Raw genomic sequence first — 20,330 nt, 5'->3', positions numbered from 1 at the left:
TATGTATAAATATGAATGTATTATACTTATTTAATTTTCCTTTTAATAAGAATTAAATAAAATTTTCATTTTCAATATTCAACAATATTTTATAAATAAATGTTTCATTTGGATTTTGTTTTATATATGAAAAAATTTACAAACCATTTAGAAAAACGTTGTTTTGTCATTTATGTCTCTTAAGAACGTATTTGAACAGTTTCTCAAAAATAAGATTCTGGTAATTTTCGAATGATTATATTAAATTTATAATTTTTTTATTTTGAAGATTATAATATTAACTGTATTAATAAAACATTTAATGTAAATTTATTATCTTAACAAAATTTTAGTATTCAATTACCGAAAACAATAAAATAATATATTTCTTTTTAATAACATTTAATTTTGAAGATTTTCTATATTTGGAGATATTTTTACTCCCTTTTCTACTTTTTTTTTTTAAAATAGAAAAAAGGATATATCAAAGGAAAAAAAATTAAAACATAAACTTAATTTTTCTTCATTTCAAAAAAATCTAAAGTTATTAAAATACCAAAACCAATTTATAAAATCTTATAATAAATAAGTATTAGTTTGAGTTATCAAATATCTATTTTCTTTTTCACTATATTCTAAAAAATAGATATTTTTATCAAAGCTCTGATTAAAATATTTATTTTAATTATTAAATTAAATAAAAAAATGGGTATTTAGCTAAAAGATTAATGTTTACTTTTTGATATTTATTTGTATTTTAATAAAAAAATATAATTTATCGATTACTTTAATTCAAAAAAGCTATTTTTTTACTATTATCAGATCACTTTTGTCTTTACCCTTCCCCACTCTCTATCCCCTCTTTCCCTTTCCCAAAACTCCTCTTGTTTCTCACTTCCTCTTCAATTTCAAATCTAGGGTTTCATCTTCTTCTTTTTGTGTATTTACATCATTAACATTCTTCTTTGCCTATCTGCAAAGATTCATTCATCTGGGGCTAATATTTTATCTTATTTTCTTTGATCTTGGATTATTTCATTTTTAAGCCCCTGTTTCTGTGTTTAAATCTTTTGCTGTAAAGCTTCAAGCTTCGCACCAAACTTTGTATTCAATCTTGATCGAATTTCTCTTCATTTTATGGGTTTGTTTTATTTTTTGCTTTGTTTCTTGACAAACCCATGAAAAACCCTTCACAGAATTTTGTGGGTTTTTGTTTAAATTCTCTGTTTTGATGCTCAATTTTGGTTTCTTTGGAAAAAAGTAGATTTTTTTAGGGGAAGAGCGGTGTTTGTTGTCAAAATTTTGTTAATTTTTGTGGTTTGGCGGGTGAAAGATTAGTGGGTAAATGCATGGATGGAAGGGAAGGAATGCCATCGTTTTATCTCAACAGAGGGGTTAGTGGGTCGGGTTCTCATGCCGGGTCGGGTTCACAGGGTGGTGGGTTGCATGTTCCACCACCTGGTTTCAAAACCCAATCAAACCCTAACATGTCTCCTCATGGCCATAGCAACATCAGGGTATCTTCCATAACATACCAAATGGAACACAACATATCACCTGTTTTCCCCCATGGCATTAACATGGGTGGTGGTGGTGGAGGAGGTGGTGGTATTGGTGGCGGCGGTGGTGGTGGTGCAATGTCCATTAACACCACCCCTCGAAGTGGGTCTGATTCTGTTGTCAAGAAAAAGAGAGGGAGGCCAAGGAAATATGGACCAGATGGGTCACATATGGCATTAGGGTTAACACCGGCATCGGTGGCTGCTTCACCTGGTTCAGTCACTCCGACCCCGAAAAAGAACCGAGGGAGGCCTCCTGGTAGTGGTAGGAAGCAAAGACTTGCAAATGTTGGTATGTTTACTTCCCAAATTAACTTGTTTTCATGATGTGATATTTAGTATATTCTTCTTGTGAAATTTGGTAAAGTCATAAAGAATGATTTTTGGGATTAATTCAAAGCATATTTTGATCATTTTTTTATAATTAACCTGGATATCCAGCCCGTTGCATTTAAGGGGATTATTATTCCTCCTTGGATTTGAACCTGGGATCTCCTGATACTTTTGACATTTGGAGCCAAGCTCAAAACCAATCAGACACCACCCTTGTGGTTATTTTGATCATTTTATCATCAAGATTTGAGCTTTATGTGCCGACATGTTATATAAATTACTTTAGAGGAAGTTGGAAGCAAAATCATGGTGTGGTTAATGATTCTTGAATCTAGTGTAATCTTTCTTGATTTGATTCTTTAAATTGGGTTATGTTATCTTATACTATATCTAGAGTTTGATTCTATTCTTGGTGTTTATGCCCTTTGTTGGTGTTTTTAAGTGCAAAGTTTCTTTTGGATTTTCTTGAATCTTTTGATTTCATTCGGTCTTTTCTGTTTCGTGTGTAATTGACATTTCTTTTCCCTCATTAGGTGAATGGATGAGTAATTCAGCGGGACTGGCTTTTACGCCTCACATCATCCATGTTGCAACTGGAGAGGTACCCCATCACGTGTAGGGTTATTCAGCTAAATGACCTCCTAACAAAGGCTTTTTGAAACCATGACCTTCTGACAGATTTCTAGGCATTCTTGTGTATGGAAGTGACATTCTCAAACCTGTCAGAAGGTCATTTAACCAGAGGACCCATCATATTTACTAGATTGCATTTTGAATTCGTTTACCGTTGCCATCTCAAAAGTTGATATGCTGAACAAATAGATTGAATCGTTCGTCTATGATTTGACCGTTTTCATCCATGAACGAATGGATTAAATTGTTAATGAAAACATTTGCAAAAAGAAGCTAATTGCAAGGTTATATGTGGTAGGATGTTGCAGCAAAAGTTCTGTCATTCGCACAACAAAGGCCAAGGGCTCTATGCATATTGTCAGGCAATGGTGCGATTTCTGCAGTGACACTTCGCCAGTTTACGTCTACTGGTGGCACAGTGACGTATGAGGTTAGATTGTTTGACAACCCCCTTTCTTTGCCGCCAAACGGTGTGCAGTTAAATACTTTATAGGGTTGTTTATAACTTACGAGTGCTGTAACAACCCGTTTCAAATGAATGAAAATTAGGTTTATGAGCTCCTTATAAGTTTAAAGTTGTGGAATACCAACAATTTCCACCATGGTTTTAAGTTGATTTGAAGGTTATTAGGCCAATCAGTTGCGTAAATGGTATCAAGAGCCGATCCTTGTACCATTATGATGGTGGGGTCAACCTCATCAAAGTTCTTTATAAGCTCAAAGTTGTGGGTTATCACTGGTTTCCACCATGGTATTAAATTGATTTAGTGGTTATTGGATTAGTCCGAAGTTTTGGATATGGGTGTTTCATATGTTTTCTCTATCGTTAATGAATCTTAGGGTCTGTTTGTTAGGACTCGTAACTTATTCGGTCAGCTATACATGACTATTTGGTAGTGATTTAATGATGTAGAAAGTGGCTTATTCAGTAAGCTTGTAAGGAGAGCTTTATGCAGAAAGCCAAGTTTTTTAGAAACATGCCCCTCCTAATCAAAAACATGCTTCTTCTTCTGTGTACTAAAAACGCTTCAATCTGTATAGAAAGACTACAACTTTATCCATACAGAACTTAATGGAAAACCAACCAAACAGCCCCTTACTTTGTTGCGTTAACTGTTTCTAGGGCCGTTTCGAGATACTATGCTTATCAGGTTCTTATCTGCTCCCTGAAACCGGTTCACTCAACAATCGAACTGGGGGTCTTAGCATATCTGTTTGCAGTGCCGATGGTCATGTCATTGGAGGTGCAATTGGCGGTCGGCTTATCGCATCCAGCTTGGTCCAGGTATCATTCTCTCACCACCTTCAAGTTATACATTCTTTAGGGTGCGTTTGGTATCCGAGACTATTCAGTATTTGGTAAGACAGAACTGAACAAGACATAACAAATAAAATAACCAATTTACCTATAATGAGTTGTTTATACCATTTATATATTTTGATTAATTTATGCAATTTATTAAGTTATAATAAAATAAATATTTTTATAACAAAATATATCATTAAAAACTTTTCGTCAAGACGATTAGAATGATGGCAACGAAAAAGTTTACGTAGTTTCCAATTTTTATTTTATACCTCTTCTATATGATTTTTTTATTATCAATATTTAATAATTTACATAAATTAACCAAAATTTAAAAATCATATGAAAATAATATTTTGAGGATAGTAAAATGAAAGTTTAAAAAACATAAAATACAATAAATAAAATGTAAAGAGTGAGACATATTTGATGTTTTAGTAGAGAATTAGGTTTTATTTTGAAGTTATATTCGTAAAATATAGGTTTGTTTCATCTTGTTCAATGAGGTAGAGCTGGAGGTGGAATAAAAGTCCTGTCAAATGGGGAACATTGGTCCTTGTTCTGTTTTGTCCAGTGTATCAAACGCATCCTTAAAGAACCCGGTAATCGTAACACAAATCTTCCTTTTTCTAGGTGGTGGTATGCAGTTTTGTCCATGGTAGCAACAATTCGAAAGGAAAGACGAAAAACGACGCAGCCTCAAGAGACGAAGAGAGTCCAGGTGTTGAGACCAATGAGACTAGCCCGACAACTAGCCAACACCCGATTGCTTGGCCACCGGATTCACGCAACGAGCTGAGGAACTCGCATACTGAGATCGATCTAACCCGTGGATGATTGGGCATATCTCTGTATAGGCGTCTGTGTTGTTGTAAATGGTGAAAAAGAGAGATTTGATGATGATCTTTAATCGTATTATTTAGCCTCCTTATGTCGTTTTGTCTGTAGATTATAGATGGGATCATGGGCTAACGTATTTGTAACGAAGAAAGTCTCGGCATTTTTTATTTGGAAGTAGCTCTAGGACGTTTGTTTGGAACTCAAATCCGCCATTGTTGCTCTGGTAGACGTGATCTGTGGTCAATCTGATGGGATTTTTTTTTTCAAATCTTTTTGGGTTTTCATGTTCTCTTTATAAAACTCCATTGATTGCTGTTACAGTGTTACTTGCAGATTGACTCTGTTCGTGGAAGGGTTCATCGGAGGAAGGTGGTGGAAACTGGGATATGAAAAAGATTCCATCTTATGGACCCCATTTCATAGTGAGAGATTGTTTGTTTACCTCTTAATAGCTAACGATCTTTGGTGCAAAAGCGTCGTTGACGAACACCATGGCAAATCCTGGTGGAAAAACCTTCGGTTTTGCAAACGAGAGCACAGCACAGTTATTATCGATCAAGCATGGCCCTTTGTCCGCCCCTTCGCCACCACCATCGTCGTCATCTTCCCGGTTGTTTCTTCTTCATCTGCAATTTCACAAATCACCATTAAATCAAAGCAAAAGAGGGGAAAATCTAGATTTGATTCAAAATGGAGATGGAAATGAACTAAGATGGAACCAAGAATTAATAAAAGAAAATTCTGTGAAGATTGTCGACGACTAAAACAGAATAGATGAACATGGGACAAGGCTGAAGAACATTCCACTGCTATAATATTTCATCATTTATTTATTTATTTATAAATTCAACTTGTACTATTTAATTAATAATTTTATGTTTTATAAACTCATAATTATTTAAATTATTCACTATTCTATTCATCTTTAATTAGAGAAAAACTGAAACAAAAGATACGAAATGAAGTTTAAAGAATATGATTTTTTTGATTTTTATTATGTTTTATGCGAATAAAGTTATTTATGTGAAATTAATGATTGTGTGGTATGTTTTTTTAATTAACCTGAATATTCAATCCGTTATGTGAACCGACTAATCTTAGAACGATCACCTGTTTTGCGACCGGAATCACTGCATTTGAGCAAAAGAGAAGCTTTAATTCTTTCTTGAATTTGGACTTGAGATATCTAGACACCAATCAAGCACATCTTTGTGATTGTTGGTTTTTATTATGTTAATGTGAGTAATGTTATTTATATGAAATTAAATGTTTGTTTGGTTGGTTTTCCATTAAATCTTGTATGTTTGTGTAGATTAATCTATCTTTATAAATTGAAAAGATTTTTATTTAGAAGGATATTTTCATGGAGTGTGTTCTTTAATTGAGTGGGACAGATTTGGAATTTTTTTGACTTGTTGCATAAAATTTTCTCTAAAAAATTACCGAATAAGTCATTTACTATATTATTAAGTCACTACTAGTCATGTGGAGCTGAAAATTCCCTCTAAAGCTGTCTTTATGAATTAATGTCTTTTGTTTGGAATTTTTTTTTTTTAAATAAAAAGTTCGTATTTTTAATAAAGACGGGTCTATAAAAGCTTCATACTAAAAGCTTACTGAATATGTCACTTCCTACCTCATTAAACCATTACAAAACAATCATATATAACTGACCGAATAAACTGTAAATCACGTTAAGCTGCTAACAAACGAACACTTGCTTGCAAATATAACTTAAAAATTTCTCACAAGAAACAAGAAAAATGGGTCAAGAAATCCCAATATTCCAAATAATAATCCAACCTTTAATTTAATACATTAACATCATAGATAACTTAATTACATAGTAACAACTAATAATTATGGATTTGCCAACAATTTATTGCTAAATGACCCATCATCAGACACCAACTTATTTAAGCAGCATTAAGCAGCTTCTTTATATCCTTCTGCAATCACCAAATGCAAACACAAATATTTAGCAAATCATTCGATTTTTTAAATCGGATAATTAACGATATAAAAACATGGTTTACCTCGATGCTCAGAGGACTCGTTGTGGGAGCATAGCGATCGACCACTTCTCCCTCGTTGTTCACCAAGAACTTGGTGAAGTTCCATTTGATGCTGTCACCGAGAAACCCTCCTTTGCTCGATTTCAAGAACTTGTACAACGGATCTGCTTCTTTCCCATTAACGTTCACCTGAATCACATTGATCAACATGAGTAGTGCAATTGGTTGTGGTTTGCTCCCCAATTGTAAGAAACGATAAAAAGCTATATTTGGCAAACTAGTTGATAAGCAAACTGCTAGCTGAAAAACTAGCTGTTAGTTGATAAAAACTTGTCATGTTTTGTAGAAACCAACCGAGACGGTCATGTTTAGAAAAAACTAGCTGATAGGCTTGATGGCAATGTAAAATGACGTAAAAGAACATGCCGAAAGATAAATTGAAAAAAGTATAAGAGCCATGTCTGGTAGAAACTAGCCGAGGAGCCGGTCATGTCTGGTAGAAACTAGCTGAGGAGCCGGTCATGTTTGGTAGAAACTAGCTGATGAGCTAGATGACAATATACAATGACCTAAAAGAATATACCGAAAGATAAATTGGAAAAAATTGAAAAAAGACCTAAAGCTTGTTGAAATGCTACTAGGAGTAACTTTTCAAAAAACTATCTTTAAGGCTAACCAAACTGGGATTTTTCAATAAGCTGAAAGAATAAGCTTACTTATGGTAAGCTTATTCACGTACTGCGAAATCAAGAAAGTCTTCTATGTTAATATGAATCTTGGATACAACACCAAGTTTGTTTATGAATCCCTTCTAAGTACAAAAATAAGAATCTCGTATACATCACTAACCTTGCTAAAGACAGGATATTCCGCTTTAAAACGGGTGCAAGCGAACTCCTGGATTTGTTCATTGGATCCAGGCTCTTGCCCGCCAAACTGGTTGCACGGGAACGCAAGAACCTCAAGACCTGTAAATCACAAAAACAGCTTGGAATCATTTGACTGATTGCAAAAACCCTTCCTCCCGAAAAAGGCTATAAAATATTAGGATCATCATAGGAAAGCTCAAAAGAGTCGAGCAAAAAGCCAAAAAAACCAACCTTGATCCTTGTACTTCTGGTACAAGGTTGTCAACTCAGGGTAATTAGAATTAGTAAAGCCACTGCACCAACAAATAACGAGGAAACCGGTAAGAAGAAATACAACATTTGCAAAGATTCTCGTGGGGGTGTTTATGCTGTAATCTAACTTAAAAAGTTCGAATCTTTTAGCATACCATTGTGAAGCAACATTGACAATTAGCAAAACTTTCCCCCTGTACTTGCTAAGATCGACATCTTGCCCTTTTACATCCTGGAAGAAAAAGAATCGAAAGGGTATGTAAGTTATCTAAAATTAGAACCTTAACTAAACCATAAACCCATATATCGCCAAGGAAATGTTTGGATGGTCTTCCATTAAGTCCTGTATGGATTAAGCTCTATGTGTGGATTCATCTGTCTCTATAGGCCGGGAAGTTTTTTGTGTGATAAGAGTTTCTCTGTAGATGGAAGCAGCGTGTTTTTAAATTGGAAGGGGCATGTTTGGAAAACCTTGCTTTTTTGCATAAAGCTTCCCTCTAAAAACTTACCGAATAAGCCACTCTTTATATCATTATGCCACTACCAAACACTCATGCATAGCTTACCGTATAACCTGTGACTGTGAGCCCCATTAAGCTACTAACAAACAGACCCTAAAACTGCTTTCAGATCAACAAATCTTTGCTTTGAGCTTTACATGTTGACTAGAAGATGACAACTTCTTTTGCAAAGTCGACAAAGTGATAGACTTGGGATCATGGACTTTTTTGGTAAGGCACGTCACACTGAACTTTCAGTGCAGAACATCATGATGGTAAAAAAACCGAACCTTTGACAACAAAAACACTGTAAAAGTATTGTACATTTGTGGGATTTTAGCTTTGAAGGTTCAGTGTGTTTTTGTGTCTACATAGGTCAAACGAGTCTCACGAAAACATGCTGTTCTCACGAGAGAACCCAACTCCAAATTCATATATGAACTCAGAATCCACTAATACCAATGGAAGCTTTTTAGTAAATTTCCAAGACCGATCGCAATTTTGCAAGGAAAAGATCATCGTCAAAAACCGATCGATCAGTAGAAACATGAACAGCTCAACAAACATGAATCCACAAACCAAACAATCACAAATCAAGACAAGATGCAAAAGAATCTCAACCCTAAATTTTGTTTCTATAATCGTATAGCATCCTACGTATCCTTTTGACATAACCATCGTTGATTAAAGAAACCCCACAAGACTGCAGAATAACCAAATTCAATCAGAAGACCCATGAACAAAAAACCCTAATTTAATTCCAAACAGACCAGACGTGATCAATGAGAACAATTTCAAAATTAAAACCACTAGATGAAAAACAATCTCAAATTAAAATCACTAAATGAAAACGATTCTGAAATGATCAAACCTTCACAGTGAAGTCATAAACTGTTTTCTTTGCTTGTGCGGCCATCGTATGATCTGATCCAAACAGAATTCGTAATCTTTTTGAATTGATTGCTTGATGAAAAGAAACAACTTATATAATTTGTAGACAGCTGAAATGGGTTCAACTTATATGAAAGGAAGGATGAGATTTTGGGGAATTTATAGTCGAAATCAAGAACACGATCGAAAACGTTATTATGTGTGAATACGTATGAATACGGAGGGAGCAACGTGGTGGGTTTGTTTGCGTTGTTCTAGAAAACGAGTCGGTTTAGAAATGAACGGTCAAGATTTGATCTAACGGCTGATGATGTTGTTTTGATCGTGTGGAAGAGATCCTGCTTGACGATATATTACATTTTACCCCCTTGTAATTTCAGGTATTTCCAATAATCTACCTTTAACATTGCACAAGCAGAACTTCTTATATAACCAGGATACGAGATCCCAAGGATTTCTCAATCTTTAATCATTAGGTGAAAAATTGATTATTTTATATGTTCTGTCTTATCTAATCTAATTCTGTTTCATTTTATGTCTGGATGATGTGATTATTTATATAATACTATGGGGTATTAGTGGATTAAGAATAAGTGTAAGGGTGTTATGTGTAAATATATAGAACCAACGCGATGCTTTGTTGAAATGAGGAACGTTTTGGCGTGTTTCAAATGGAATTGCGAGGGCAATGACGTCATAATAATTGAATAATATTTAACTCTAGAAACTCATGGGTAAAAAATAAAATAAAATATAAATCACATAGCTAAAAAAATGTTATTTTAATTTCCTGTTTGGGGAAAATCATCGGATATAATTAAAATACATAATTAAATTGAATATCATATTATGATTGGATTTAACTGAATATTTAATTCGATTTATAAACAATTTTAAAAACGATTCAGTTCGATTTACATAATTAAATTGTGTTTATAAATTATATTGATATGGTTGTTTATTTTATGTTGTATATATATTTTATTTAAATAATTGGTTGAAATATTTAACTGAATAAAAAATTAAATGAAATATCAGATATATCAAGTTAATTTAATTAACTCATAACTAAAATATGTTTTAATTATAAAAATAATAATAAGAAATTCARTTTAATTGAATTATTTAATTATTTGGGTTAGTAATTAAATAATAATTTTCTTAAATAATTAAATACTATAATTATTAGTTTAAAACATGCTAAAAAGTAAAAAGGAACATAGATTTCATGTAGGTAAATCAAAACCAATATCAATTAAAAAAAATTACAATATTATTAGAAAAAATCATTAAATTTAAAAGAATGTGTGTATTTTATGATTTCAAAATCTTTGTGGATCGTTGGAACTAAGCCACACTCTCCACAGGCAAGTTTCTTCAAAACCCCCCATTCTTGATTACTATTTACGGCTTTCAATTTGATTTATTCTTATAGTTTTACCATCAAGAAACTCAGTTTTCTGTATTGGGTTTTGATTGTTCGAAAAGGGTATTTTTCTGTATCTTGTGTTTCATGATCTCTTTCTACAATCAAGAACCCCATTTTGATTTCGCAAAGTCCAACCTGTTAACTCCTAAATTCAATTTCTTGCATATATTTTCAGTTTGTTCATCCCTGATTCTAGGTTAAATGTTGCCATCAATCCTTTAGAATCATATCTAATGAGTCAAATCTGTGATTCTTTATGTGGTTAGGATCCAAATTCTGGATGAATTGGTGGCCCCTTAACGATCACCCATTTTTGTTTCCTACAAAATGTGATTTTAGTGAAATCATTGGTTTATTTTATGTAACTGGATTTACAAGAAAATATGGGGTTGGTAGTTAAGCTCCTATCATGAGCTAGAAGGCGTGGAATGCTCACTCGTGTAAGCTAACTAGAACCTAGATCGTTGGATGCCGCCCCGGGGTCTTAGTGGCAAGGCCCCTAGTGATGATCCAAAACCTCTACGGATTTTATGAAGAGAAGTACTTACAGAAAATGAGTTTTTGAATGTTCCAAGTGAAGTTCTGAAGCCTTTGAGTCTTGTTCAGAAGTTTTTGATTGACACGGAGCTTCTGTCCTGAAGGGACGGACGCTCCAAAGCCTTCTGACCCTGAAGGGATGGACGCTCTGAAGCCTTCTGATCCGTGTTAGTAGTTTGTAACAACTACTGTATTTGTAACTTCTGTACGGTTCGACCACCCACTAATTACTCCAGCATTATGCTCTTTTTCGTTGCAGTAACTTTAGAAGTTTGATCTGCTCCCAATTGCAAAACAGGAAACTGCTTTCCGGTTTCTGATATGGAAGATAAGAGCCAGAAAGAGCACCATAAATATGCTGCTGATATCGACTCCATTTCGAAAGCACAAACGCTTATTAGACCATATGTTAATATAACTCCGGTCTTATCTTCGGAAACCCTGAACTTGATTGCCGGAAAAAGTTTATTTTTCAAGTGTGAATGCTTTCAAAAGGGGTAAGAAATGGCTTATCAACCTTCTTTATAAGGGAACTAGCATAGCTTTGCTCATTACAGTTGAATTTAGGTGCTTTCTGTTTGATGGTTATCAGTGGAGCTTTTAAGTTTAGAGGTGCATCGAATGCTATCTTTTCTCTCAACGACGAACAAGCAGCCAAAGGAGTTGTAACTCATAGCAGGTATTACGCGAAGCTATCCTTTTTGCATTTTTATTAAGAATGATGACTGTAAGGGGAAAGTTCATTTAGGAACCCTGGGAACCAACTATTCATGAATTATTCACAATGAATATGCCAACTATTCAAATGGTGAATATCATGAATAGAGGGTTCAAATGGTTCTTAAATGAACCACAAGGGTGGTGCCTGATTAGTTTGAGCTTGGGCTCCAAGGTCAAAAGTGCGGTTCCAGGTTCAAATCCAAGGAAGAATAAAAATTCCCTTGTGACCACGGAGGTTCAAATGTGGTGACTCCGGGCTACCCGCAAAGCAGGTGGTCGCCCTAGGATTAGTCGGCTCGTATAGCGGGTTGGATATCCAGGTTAATAAAAAAAATGGTTCTTAGATGAAGGCAAGGTCTAATATGAGGGGTTGGAAAGTTATTCACTCTGATTTTGTAGTGGTAATCATGATATTCATGAATATCATGCATTTTCATATCATGTATAATTCATGAATACTATGAATATCTTCATTTTTCATCATGAATATCATGAATATTTTTCATTATTCATTATGAATATCATGAATAGATGGTTCTCAAACGAAGGAAAAGCCTAATTTGATATTCACTCTGTTTTTGTGGTTGGAATCAGTGGTAATCATGCTGCAGCACTGGCTTTAGCTGCAAAACTGCGAGGAATTCCTGCGTATATCGTCATACCGAAAAACGCTCCAAAATGTAAAGTTGAAAACGTGAAACGTTATGGAGGTCAAGTTATATGGAGCGAGGCTAATATGCAATCCAGAGAGGAAACAGCGAACAAGGTCTTACACGAGACTGGTGCCACCCTTGTTCATCCATATAACGATGGCCGTATCATAAGGTATCAAAGTCGTTCTATTTAATCTTCAAGTGATCAAATTTCGAACCATCATACTTAACTTTTCATTGCAAAATTGCAAAATGAGCAGTTTTTGACCAAAAGTTGCTGGTATTGGGGGCTGTTTGGTTGGTTTTTTATTAACTCGTGTGTGTATAAAGTTGTCTAAGTGGATTAATCTGCCTGTATAAATTGAGAAATTTTTTACTTGGAAGAGTTCTTTTATAGATTGAAAGAGCGTGTTTTTTAATTGGGAGGATGAAGTTTAGAAAAAACTTGGCTTTCTGCATAAAGCTCCCCCCTGAAAGCTTATTGAATAAGCCACTTTGCATATCATTAAGCCACTACCAAACAGTCATGTATAGATGAACGAATAAGCTGGGAGTCCCTTAAGATGATTTATTGCATTTATATTTCCAAAATTTGTTCAAGATCGCTCGTTTTATGTTACAGTGGGCAGGGTACGTTATCGCTCGAGTTTCTTGATCAGGTGCCACACCTCGACACCCTAATAGTTCCGATAAGCGGTTTGTATACCATCTTTGGATCTCTTGCTGTTAAGTTGGCTGGTTAGTTTTTCTTTATCATGTCGATTAGAAACTTGCAGGCGGTGGTTTGATATCTGGTGTCGCGATTGGAGCCAAGTCGATCAATCCGGCCATACGGGTCTTGGCTGCCGAGCCAAAAGGAGCTGATGATGCTGCACAATCAAAAGCATCTGGTCGAATCATAACCTTGGCTCAGACCAACACCATTGCGGACGGGCTTCGAGCTTCTCTTGGAGATCTCACTTGGTAATATAATATTTTTAGCACTATCTTTTATATTATAAAGGTTGCATTTGGTTATTTTATCTGTTATATCCAGTCTAGTTTTGTCTTGCCAAACATTGAACAACTGTTTTGTCATGTTTTTACTTGTCTTGCCTTGTCTTGTCATATCTTGATACCAAACGCACCCAAAAGGAACAGCCACAGCTAATGATGTGGCACTATGAGATTTTAGTATTCGGAAATGTTGAGTTGTGTTTGTTTTGGTTATCCCACATTGATGAGAAGATGATAGATTACGGTCTATATCAAATTTCTTATGTCTGAAAATTCGATGTTTACGTAGGCCTGTTGTACGGGATCTTGTTGACGACATTATAACTGTGGAAGATAAAGAGATCGTTGAAGCTATGAGATATTGTTACGAGGTACTTAAGGTTGCAATCGAGCCTAGTGGTGCTATAGGTCTTGCTGCTGTTCTCTCGGATAGTTTCAAGCGAAATCCTGCTTCGAAGGATACTCGTAACATTGGGATCGTGCTTTCAGGAGGTAATGTAGATCTTGGCGTTTTGTGGGAATCACTGAATAACCGATAATTTATACCTTGTATTGAACCATGAGTCCTGGACCCCGAACCCTTTTGTTGTGATTCACAAATTTTCTCAATGGTCAAATCGAGTTTTTACGAGTTCTAGTCTTTTTAAATACGTACGCATTTATTCGTCAACTGTACATAGAAAATGAATTGTGTTGGGTACTATCGAGGGGACTTTGATCGATGGTATTATTGCATCTTTTACAACCTTTAGGTCGTGAATCTAATCCCATTGATGGCTAGCTGAACCGGCAAATAAAGGCCAAGCCCTGGGGCCGCCTCCTTCTCATAAGTTGCCGGTTTGAGTGCCAGTTAGGATTTTCCAGACTGTTTGTTATCTTTAGGACCCTGTGAGATTAGTCGAGGTGTTTGCAAGCAGACCCAAACCCACACAGTTATAAATAAAGCAGCCATAGAAATAGACAACAAAGCATTTAAAACTAGAAACCATGTGACGTGAGTCATAAATTTGTTTCGAGTTCGTGAGTCAAAACCCTCCTCGAGTCCGTTTCAATCAAACGTGGTCGGTCGGAGCTTTCAGTTTTTCTTCAAGAACTAAACTTTCGATTTCTTGAGTTGTGGCTTTGCTTGAAAGAAGATTAATGTAGCGATCTTTCAAGATTTCAAGTGCAATCTGGCAGCGTTTCGTCTTGCACAGCATCCCACGAAATAGATCATCGACTGCCATCAGGCAAGATGGAAATAAACATATCGAAACTAAGCGAAAATGGTTGAAAAACATTCCAAAAACTCGTAAATTCAAGACAAAACTTGATATAATTCGATGTTAATTGGTCTTTTGAGTGGTTTTGAACGACTTACCAAGATAACAAACAAGATTACGTTGAAGATAGCAACCACTCGCCATTCGGTTTTTATGTACTCTGCTACTCCGGCTCTGAAACACAATACGATAGAATCATAAGTTTTGAAGACATAATTTGCTAGACTTGGACCATTTCTCTGCAATATATGTTGAAACCTCCGTTCTCTGCTAAAGGATTATTTTTGAAGAGTAATCCAATAGATTCTACATATTCTCACATGATATCAAAGCCAAGGTCTATCAATTTGAGGACTGTGTCCTTCTGTCCCCACTCAACATGATGGGACAAACTGTGCCCATATGCTTGTTAGCAACTTAATGAGTTTAATGAGACTCATAACTTATTCGGTCAACTATATACGACTGTTTGGTAGTGGCTTAATGATATAGAACGTGACTTATTCAGTAAGCTTATTGGGGGGAGCTTTATGCAGAAAACCAAGTTTTTTCCAAACTTGTCTTTACCAATTAAAAAACATGTTCCTTCAATCTATGAAAAACCCTCCCAAACAAAAACTTTCACAATCTCTACAGACAAGTTAATCCACACAAATAGTTTCCCATATAGGACTTAATGGAAAACCAACCAAACAACCCCTTACACCATTTCTCCTCAATATACGTTAGAACCTTTCCTCAAAGGTTCTTTTGGAGAGTAATCTAACGGGGTTCAACATATTCTCACAAAGAAAGGAAATAACAAACGAATTAGAATGTGGGGAAAACGATGTTTTACTTGCAGGAATCGCAATTGTAGCACTTGATCGCTTTCGAGTTCTTGTAAAGTTTGCAATCGTTGTTAGAACTCACAGGATGGAAGCTCAAATCATAGTAAGAGGCATTAACAGCCGGATAACCGCACCTAAAACACAGTTTAATCTTAATGTCATTTGCTAAATATAGCAAGTTTCACGTAACAGGAAAGAATAGAGAAGATTTAAGCGTACTCAGATGGCGGTCTGCAACAACCAGCTTCTATTGGAGTTAATCTCGCCAATTTGTATTGTTTAAGAGTCTGCAGTAAACAGATCATAATACGGATTACTTGAATTAAGTGGCCGATTACTACACATGGGTCGGGTTTACGTTAAACCAACCTGTTTTCGTGAGACCGTGAAACCACAAAATAACACTGAAACTTCACAGCAAAATATTATAAATGTACGAAAAGTGGTTTGTTGTGAAGGTTCAATGTTATTTATGTGGTCTCATGAAAACGAGCTGATCTCACACGATCCCAAGTCTACTACACATTATAGTTACATATCGAACACATACTTTGTATCTTTTTGACATGTTGCTACACGCCTCGATTTTCAGAAAACAACTTTGAAGGTGTTTCCAGTTATGCGTGTTGTTCAACTGAGAAGAAAACAAGAAACAAATGAAGATGGTTACTTTCGAGTTCATATACTAGAATCTAAAAGCCAGATTATTTAACTAAATGACCTTCTGACAGTGTTTTTTTTAAATCAACGACCTTATGACATAGACCGCGACCCCCACGGTCATTTATCTAAATAACCCAATCTAAACAACACGCATTTAATGAAATCTACTTACTTTCTTTACAAACCAAGAACCATGATCTTGGAGTTGATACTCTTTGTACCTGATTATAGAAACCGATTAACGGATAAAAAATTTGCCTCATTGGTTTACTAAATTAAACTTAGAATGGTCTCTAAGGGTGCGTTTGGTACGTTGGACAGGGTGGGACAGGACAGGACAKAACACAATTGTCCTATGTTTGGTGTGGTTTTATGTGGGACTAACTAGAACAAACTAGAACAAGGGTGGGACAAGGTTGTCCACCCCTTTACCCATGGAACTAAGTAGAACAAGAAACTTTTTACCACTTTACCCTCAAAAACCTCATACTCATACCTTCCTTCTTCCCCTTCACTCTCCTCTCCTCCATCGCTTCCACCGCTCAACCGGCGACCGGTGACGGCGACTTCCGATGACCGCCGCTGCTGCTTCTCCGATGGCCGCCGCCGCTGCTTTTCCGATGGCCGCCGCTGCTGCTTCTCCCGATGGCCGCCGCTGCTGCTTCTYCCGATGGCCATCGCCGCTGCTTCTCCGATGGCCGCCGCTGCTGCTTCTCCGATGGCCGCTGCTGCTTCTCCCGATGGCGGCCGCTGCTGCTTCTCCGATGGCCGCTGCTGCTTCTTAAAGCAACTACATCACGAATTTGAAGAAACTCTTCAAATACCTTTCTTCTTGTTTCATGCAAGTAAGGAATTATATTTTGATGGTGGTTTCGTACTCGATTTCGCCAACAACTTGATTAATTTAAGTACTTATTAGAGATTTTAATGAAGTATTATGATTTATTTCGAGAGTTTACATTGATTATGATTGCTGAATGTTGTTGTTGTTGATGAATTATTAGGGCTGTAGTGGTAGTAGGACCAGTGTTACCAGAATGCATTTCATAGTGAAAAACACTAAACAGCTCACTGGGGGTAAATTGGTCATTTTAACCAGTTCTRTCCTRTCCTGTCYTRYCWWACGCTGAACAGCTGTCCTGTCCTGTCCCGTCCTGTTCTGTCCTGTCCCGTCCTGTCCTGTCCAATCATGTCTGGGCACCAAACGCACCCTAAGGGTGCATTTGGTATCCAGACTGTTCAGTGTTTGGTAAGACAGAACTGGACATGACAAAACAAGTAAAATGACCAATTCCCCCTAGAGTTTTTTATATCTTTTATGTATTTTGATTAATTTATGTACTTTATTAATTATAATAAAATAAATATTCTGATAACAAAATATATCATTGGAAAGTCTTCGTCAAGAAGTTAAAATGATACCAAAATAAAAAGTTCATGTAGTTTCAAATGTTTATTTTATAGCTTTTCTATATTATTATTTTTATTTATTAATATTTAATAAATTAACTAAAATATAGAAACAGAACAAAAGTATCATTTTAGGGACAATAAAGTGAAAATTTTAAAGGCATAAAATGTTATAAATAAAATTTAAAGATGGAGGCACATTTGATGTTTTAGAAGAGAATTAAATTTTACTTTGAGGGTATATTGGTAAAATATAGGTTTATTCCACCTTGTTCCATGAGGAGGGAGTGGAACACGCCTGTTCCATTATGTTCCATATAAAAGTCCTATCAAACATGGATAATGATTCCTATTCTATTCTGTCATGTACATAGTACCAAAAGCACCCTAAAGAGCAAACACTAAAACAAAGGTGCCTTTGAACTTTACCTCAAACCTGCAACAGTGTGACCAGAGCCATTATTTGTGATCATAAACCTACAATGAAATAATAGAAATAACCACTCATTAGAATTCAAATTCCAAAAGAAGCTTCGTATCTATATGAACTAACGTTTGTATAACTTAAGTCCTATGTAGAGCATATAATCGTGTATCTATCAAGTATACTTACACCAAGACAGTAAAGATAAGGATCCCCACCAAAACCAAGCACAGCATGACCAAATACTGCAATTCAATTAGAAGTATAATGAAGGATTAAGAGGCTGCAAGAATCATGAATTTAGATCTTGTAACAATTTCGGTACATGAATATACCATCCATAACAATATAGAGTTGTTCTTTGCTGCCCCCAGAAACCCAATAACCGATCTGCAACTCAAACAAACACAAAATTAAGAGTGTGTATGAAATAAAAGATCTGTTTACTTCCTGCTTTCCAAAAAGAAAGTATAATTAAGCATCAAAGATCAAACTTTTATTGTTGATATCAAGTTCATCTTAAAGAAGGAAGAGTTTATATCAATTTAGAAGTAAGAAACTAGTTTGTTTGATGCCGAATTCATGCCTTTTTTGTAGGATTTGATTCAAGATTCTCAATGGAAAGATGATAGAATATCTTACATTAGAAAGATCACGGAGCCAAGGGCCATAACTGGCAGCGTGAGAGACTTTCGACAACCATCGTGATGAGAGCTCATCCAGATACCATATCCAATGACCGCTACAGCTACTAGCTAAACAGTGAAAGATGACCATTAAGTCTGATATCAGTCAAGACAACAAAAAGTCCTTCCAAAACTGGAAGTAATCTTCCATTGATACTAGTTTACAAGCTGAAATTGCAACACTTAAACGATTCATTAATGAAACTGTGTCAAACCCATAAAACTTTCAAGGGTTCATCTGGAATTGGTGCTGCCAAATGGACCTAAGGGGTTGTTTGGTTGGTTTTTTATCGAGTCCTATATGGATAAAGGCATAAAGCTGTCTGTGTGGATTAATTTGTCTATATAGATTGGGAAGATTTTTGGTTGGGAGGTTTTCTCATAGATGGTAGGAGCGTGTTTTTTTCGGAGGGGGAGGTTTGGAAAAAAACTTGGCTTTTTGCATGAAGCACCCCCTAGAAATAAGCCACTTTCTATATAATTAAACCACTACCAAAAAATCATGTATAGCTGACCAGATAAGATTGAATCCCATTAAGCTGCTAACAAACTGGCCCCAAGAATTCAAAAACAGTGTCTGTAATACTAAACTGCAAGGAAAATAAAGCAAGAACTAACAAAAAACCTGTAGTTCTTGCTTAGACACTACAGAAGCTCAAATTTTTGATCATAAATGAGGTTGAAGTTTTCACACAATTATCTTACTACAAAAGAAGTTATATCTCGCAGCATTGAGAATATCCATGGAGGAGTTGAGCTTACTAAAACCCAGAACAACCAATAAGTCAGTAGTTCAAGAAATAAATTTCAATGATCCTACAAACATCCATTCAAGCATTTCAACAAACACCCAAGACGCATATTCCAGCTAAACCAAAAGAAAACACAAAATCATAAAGGGATCTCTTCACCACGGATTCAAGAATCAAAACACTGAGGGTTTAAACAAAGAATCCAAAAGTGGGGGACATAGTAACATACCATAGTCAGAAAATTGACCCATCTTATCACAAATGTACTTGTTCCTGTGCTCATATTATCCCCAAAAAGAAAAACCCTATTCTTTCTTCAACTCCTATCTCTCTTTGGGAATCAAACCTGAGTTTCTGTCGATAAAAGAAAAGGCAGACATAAGAAAGAAAGACACGAGAATGAGAGGGTGGCACTTGCACTTCAAGCAAAAGGAAGCGGGAAAGCAATCAGGGTTGAGTTGGGATAAAGAATCGAGTAATGGGACGTGGATCTTGTTAATGGAAAGCTCGAAAAAGAATGTGATTTTCAAGAGTTGCTTCATGGAACCCATAAAATCCGACAAGACAAATTCTTATATTAAACAACAGACTCCAAGATTTTAATTAGTCAAAGGTAATCCTATTTGCTTTTCATTAAAGTCTTAAATTAGAGTAAACTACATTTCTAGTCCTTGTGGTTTAAAAATTGATATTTTAGTCTATGTGTTTTTGAAATTACCTTTTTTGTCTATGTGGTTTACAGTTCATTGATTTTCTTTATGTAATTTACAATTTATTGCATTTTAGTTCAT

General features: G+C 35.5%; 4 protein-coding genes across 7 annotated transcripts; 2 read left to right on the top strand and 2 right to left on the bottom strand.

Annotated features, from left to right (window-relative positions):
* The first annotated feature begins 874 nt into the window (after nucleotides 1-874).
* Nucleotides 875-4,912, top strand: LOC112528738 (AT-hook motif nuclear-localized protein 5-like). Its single transcript, XM_025139779.1, has 5 exons — nucleotides 875-1,830; nucleotides 2,405-2,472; nucleotides 2,803-2,934; nucleotides 3,628-3,789; nucleotides 4,444-4,912. The coding sequence occupies exons 1-5, from the start codon at nucleotides 1,329-1,331 to the stop codon at nucleotides 4,645-4,647; spliced, it is 1,068 nt and encodes a 355-aa protein (XP_024995547.1). The 5' UTR covers nucleotides 875-1,328; the 3' UTR covers nucleotides 4,648-4,912.
* Nucleotides 4,913-6,367: 1,455 nt separating this feature from the next.
* On the bottom strand, nucleotides 6,368-9,386 carry LOC112527281 (probable phospholipid hydroperoxide glutathione peroxidase). The gene is made up of 6 exons (XM_025137817.1): nucleotides 9,158-9,386; nucleotides 7,942-8,018; nucleotides 7,766-7,827; nucleotides 7,515-7,633; nucleotides 6,687-6,854; nucleotides 6,368-6,599 (listed from the first exon to the last, which is right to left on the bottom strand). The coding sequence occupies exons 1-6, from the start codon at nucleotides 9,200-9,202 to the stop codon at nucleotides 6,567-6,569; spliced, it is 504 nt and encodes a 167-aa protein (XP_024993585.1). The 5' UTR covers nucleotides 9,203-9,386; the 3' UTR covers nucleotides 6,368-6,566.
* Nucleotides 9,387-10,599: 1,213 nt separating this feature from the next.
* On the top strand, nucleotides 10,600-14,138 carry LOC112527279 (serine racemase). Of its 4 annotated transcripts, none has more exons than XM_025137814.1 (7): nucleotides 10,600-10,666; nucleotides 11,442-11,640; nucleotides 11,736-11,822; nucleotides 12,458-12,688; nucleotides 13,139-13,212; nucleotides 13,293-13,479; nucleotides 13,802-14,138. In XM_025137814.1, the coding sequence occupies exons 2-7, from the start codon at nucleotides 11,465-11,467 to the stop codon at nucleotides 14,049-14,051; spliced, it is 1,005 nt and encodes a 334-aa protein (XP_024993582.1). In that variant the 5' UTR covers nucleotides 10,600-10,666; nucleotides 11,442-11,464; the 3' UTR covers nucleotides 14,052-14,138. The 4 variants fall into 4 exon arrangements, with proteins under 4 accessions (XP_024993582.1, XP_024993581.1, XP_024993583.1 ...); XM_025137815.1 differs by lacking the exon at nucleotides 10,600-10,666 and adding an exon at nucleotides 11,202-11,348; XM_025137813.1 differs by lacking the exon at nucleotides 10,600-10,666 and having other exon boundaries at nucleotides 11,192-11,640.
* Nucleotides 14,139-14,442: 304 nt separating this feature from the next.
* On the bottom strand, nucleotides 14,443-20,003 carry LOC112528288 (tetraspanin-10-like). The gene is made up of 11 exons (XM_025139285.1): nucleotides 19,769-20,003; nucleotides 18,744-18,856; nucleotides 18,437-18,491; nucleotides 18,291-18,346; nucleotides 18,107-18,154; nucleotides 16,440-16,488; nucleotides 16,155-16,238; nucleotides 15,824-15,891; nucleotides 15,613-15,738; nucleotides 14,873-14,948; nucleotides 14,443-14,731 (listed from the first exon to the last, which is right to left on the bottom strand). Exons 1-11 carry the CDS (start codon nucleotides 19,820-19,822, stop codon nucleotides 14,666-14,668), a joined length of 795 nt encoding a protein of 264 aa, XP_024995053.1. The 5' UTR covers nucleotides 19,823-20,003; the 3' UTR covers nucleotides 14,443-14,665.
* Between the last annotated feature and the right edge of the window lie 327 nt (nucleotides 20,004-20,330).

The sequence above is a fragment of the Cynara cardunculus genome (assembly GCF_001531365.2).
Source record: "Cynara cardunculus var. scolymus isolate 2C chromosome LG 15, CcrdV1, whole genome shotgun sequence".
Taxonomy (NCBI): Eukaryota; Viridiplantae; Streptophyta; class Magnoliopsida; order Asterales; family Asteraceae; genus Cynara; species Cynara cardunculus.
This window is presented reverse-complemented; position numbering and strand designations above follow the sequence as displayed.

Bases quoted from the DNA above. Each gene is read 5' to 3' on its own strand.
- LOC112528738 (XM_025139779.1), top strand. From the start codon at position 1,329: ATGGATGGAAGGGAAGGAATGCCATCGTTTTATCTCAACAGAGGGGTT. The intron at 1,831-2,404 runs GTATGTTTACTT...TTCCCTCATTAG, and splicing joins GCAAAGACTTGCAAATGTTG to GTGAATGGATGAGTAATTCA. The intron at 2,935-3,627 runs GTTAGATTGTTT...AACTGTTTCTAG, and splicing joins GTGGCACAGTGACGTATGAG to GGCCGTTTCGAGATACTATG.
- LOC112527281 (XM_025137817.1), bottom strand. From the start codon at position 9,202: ATGGCCGCACAAGCAAAGAAAACAGTTTATGACTTCACTGTGAAG. The intron at 7,828-7,941 runs GTATGCTAAAAG...TTGTTGGTGCAG, and splicing joins GTCAATGTTGCTTCACAATG to TGGCTTTACTAATTCTAATT. The intron at 6,855-7,514 runs GTTAGTGATGTA...AATGTGATTCAG, and splicing joins AATATCCTGTCTTTAGCAAG to GTGAACGTTAATGGGAAAGA.
- LOC112527279 (XM_025137814.1), top strand. From the start codon at position 11,465: ATGGAAGATAAGAGCCAGAAAGAGCACCATAAATATGCTGCTGATATC. The intron at 13,213-13,292 runs GTTTGTATACCA...AGAAACTTGCAG, and splicing joins CCTAATAGTTCCGATAAGCG to GCGGTGGTTTGATATCTGGT. The intron at 13,480-13,801 runs GTAATATAATAT...ATGTTTACGTAG, and splicing joins TCTCTTGGAGATCTCACTTG to GCCTGTTGTACGGGATCTTG.
- LOC112528288 (XM_025139285.1), bottom strand. From the start codon at position 19,822: ATGAGCACAGGAACAAGTACATTTGTGATAAGATGGGTCAATTTTCTG. The intron at 14,949-15,612 runs GTAAAACATCGT...ATTGTGTTTCAG, and splicing joins TACAATTGCGATTCCTGCAA to AGCCGGAGTAGCAGAGTACA. The intron at 14,732-14,872 runs GTAAGTCGTTCA...GCCTGATGGCAG, and splicing joins TAATCTTGTTTGTTATCTTG to TCGATGATCTATTTCGTGGG.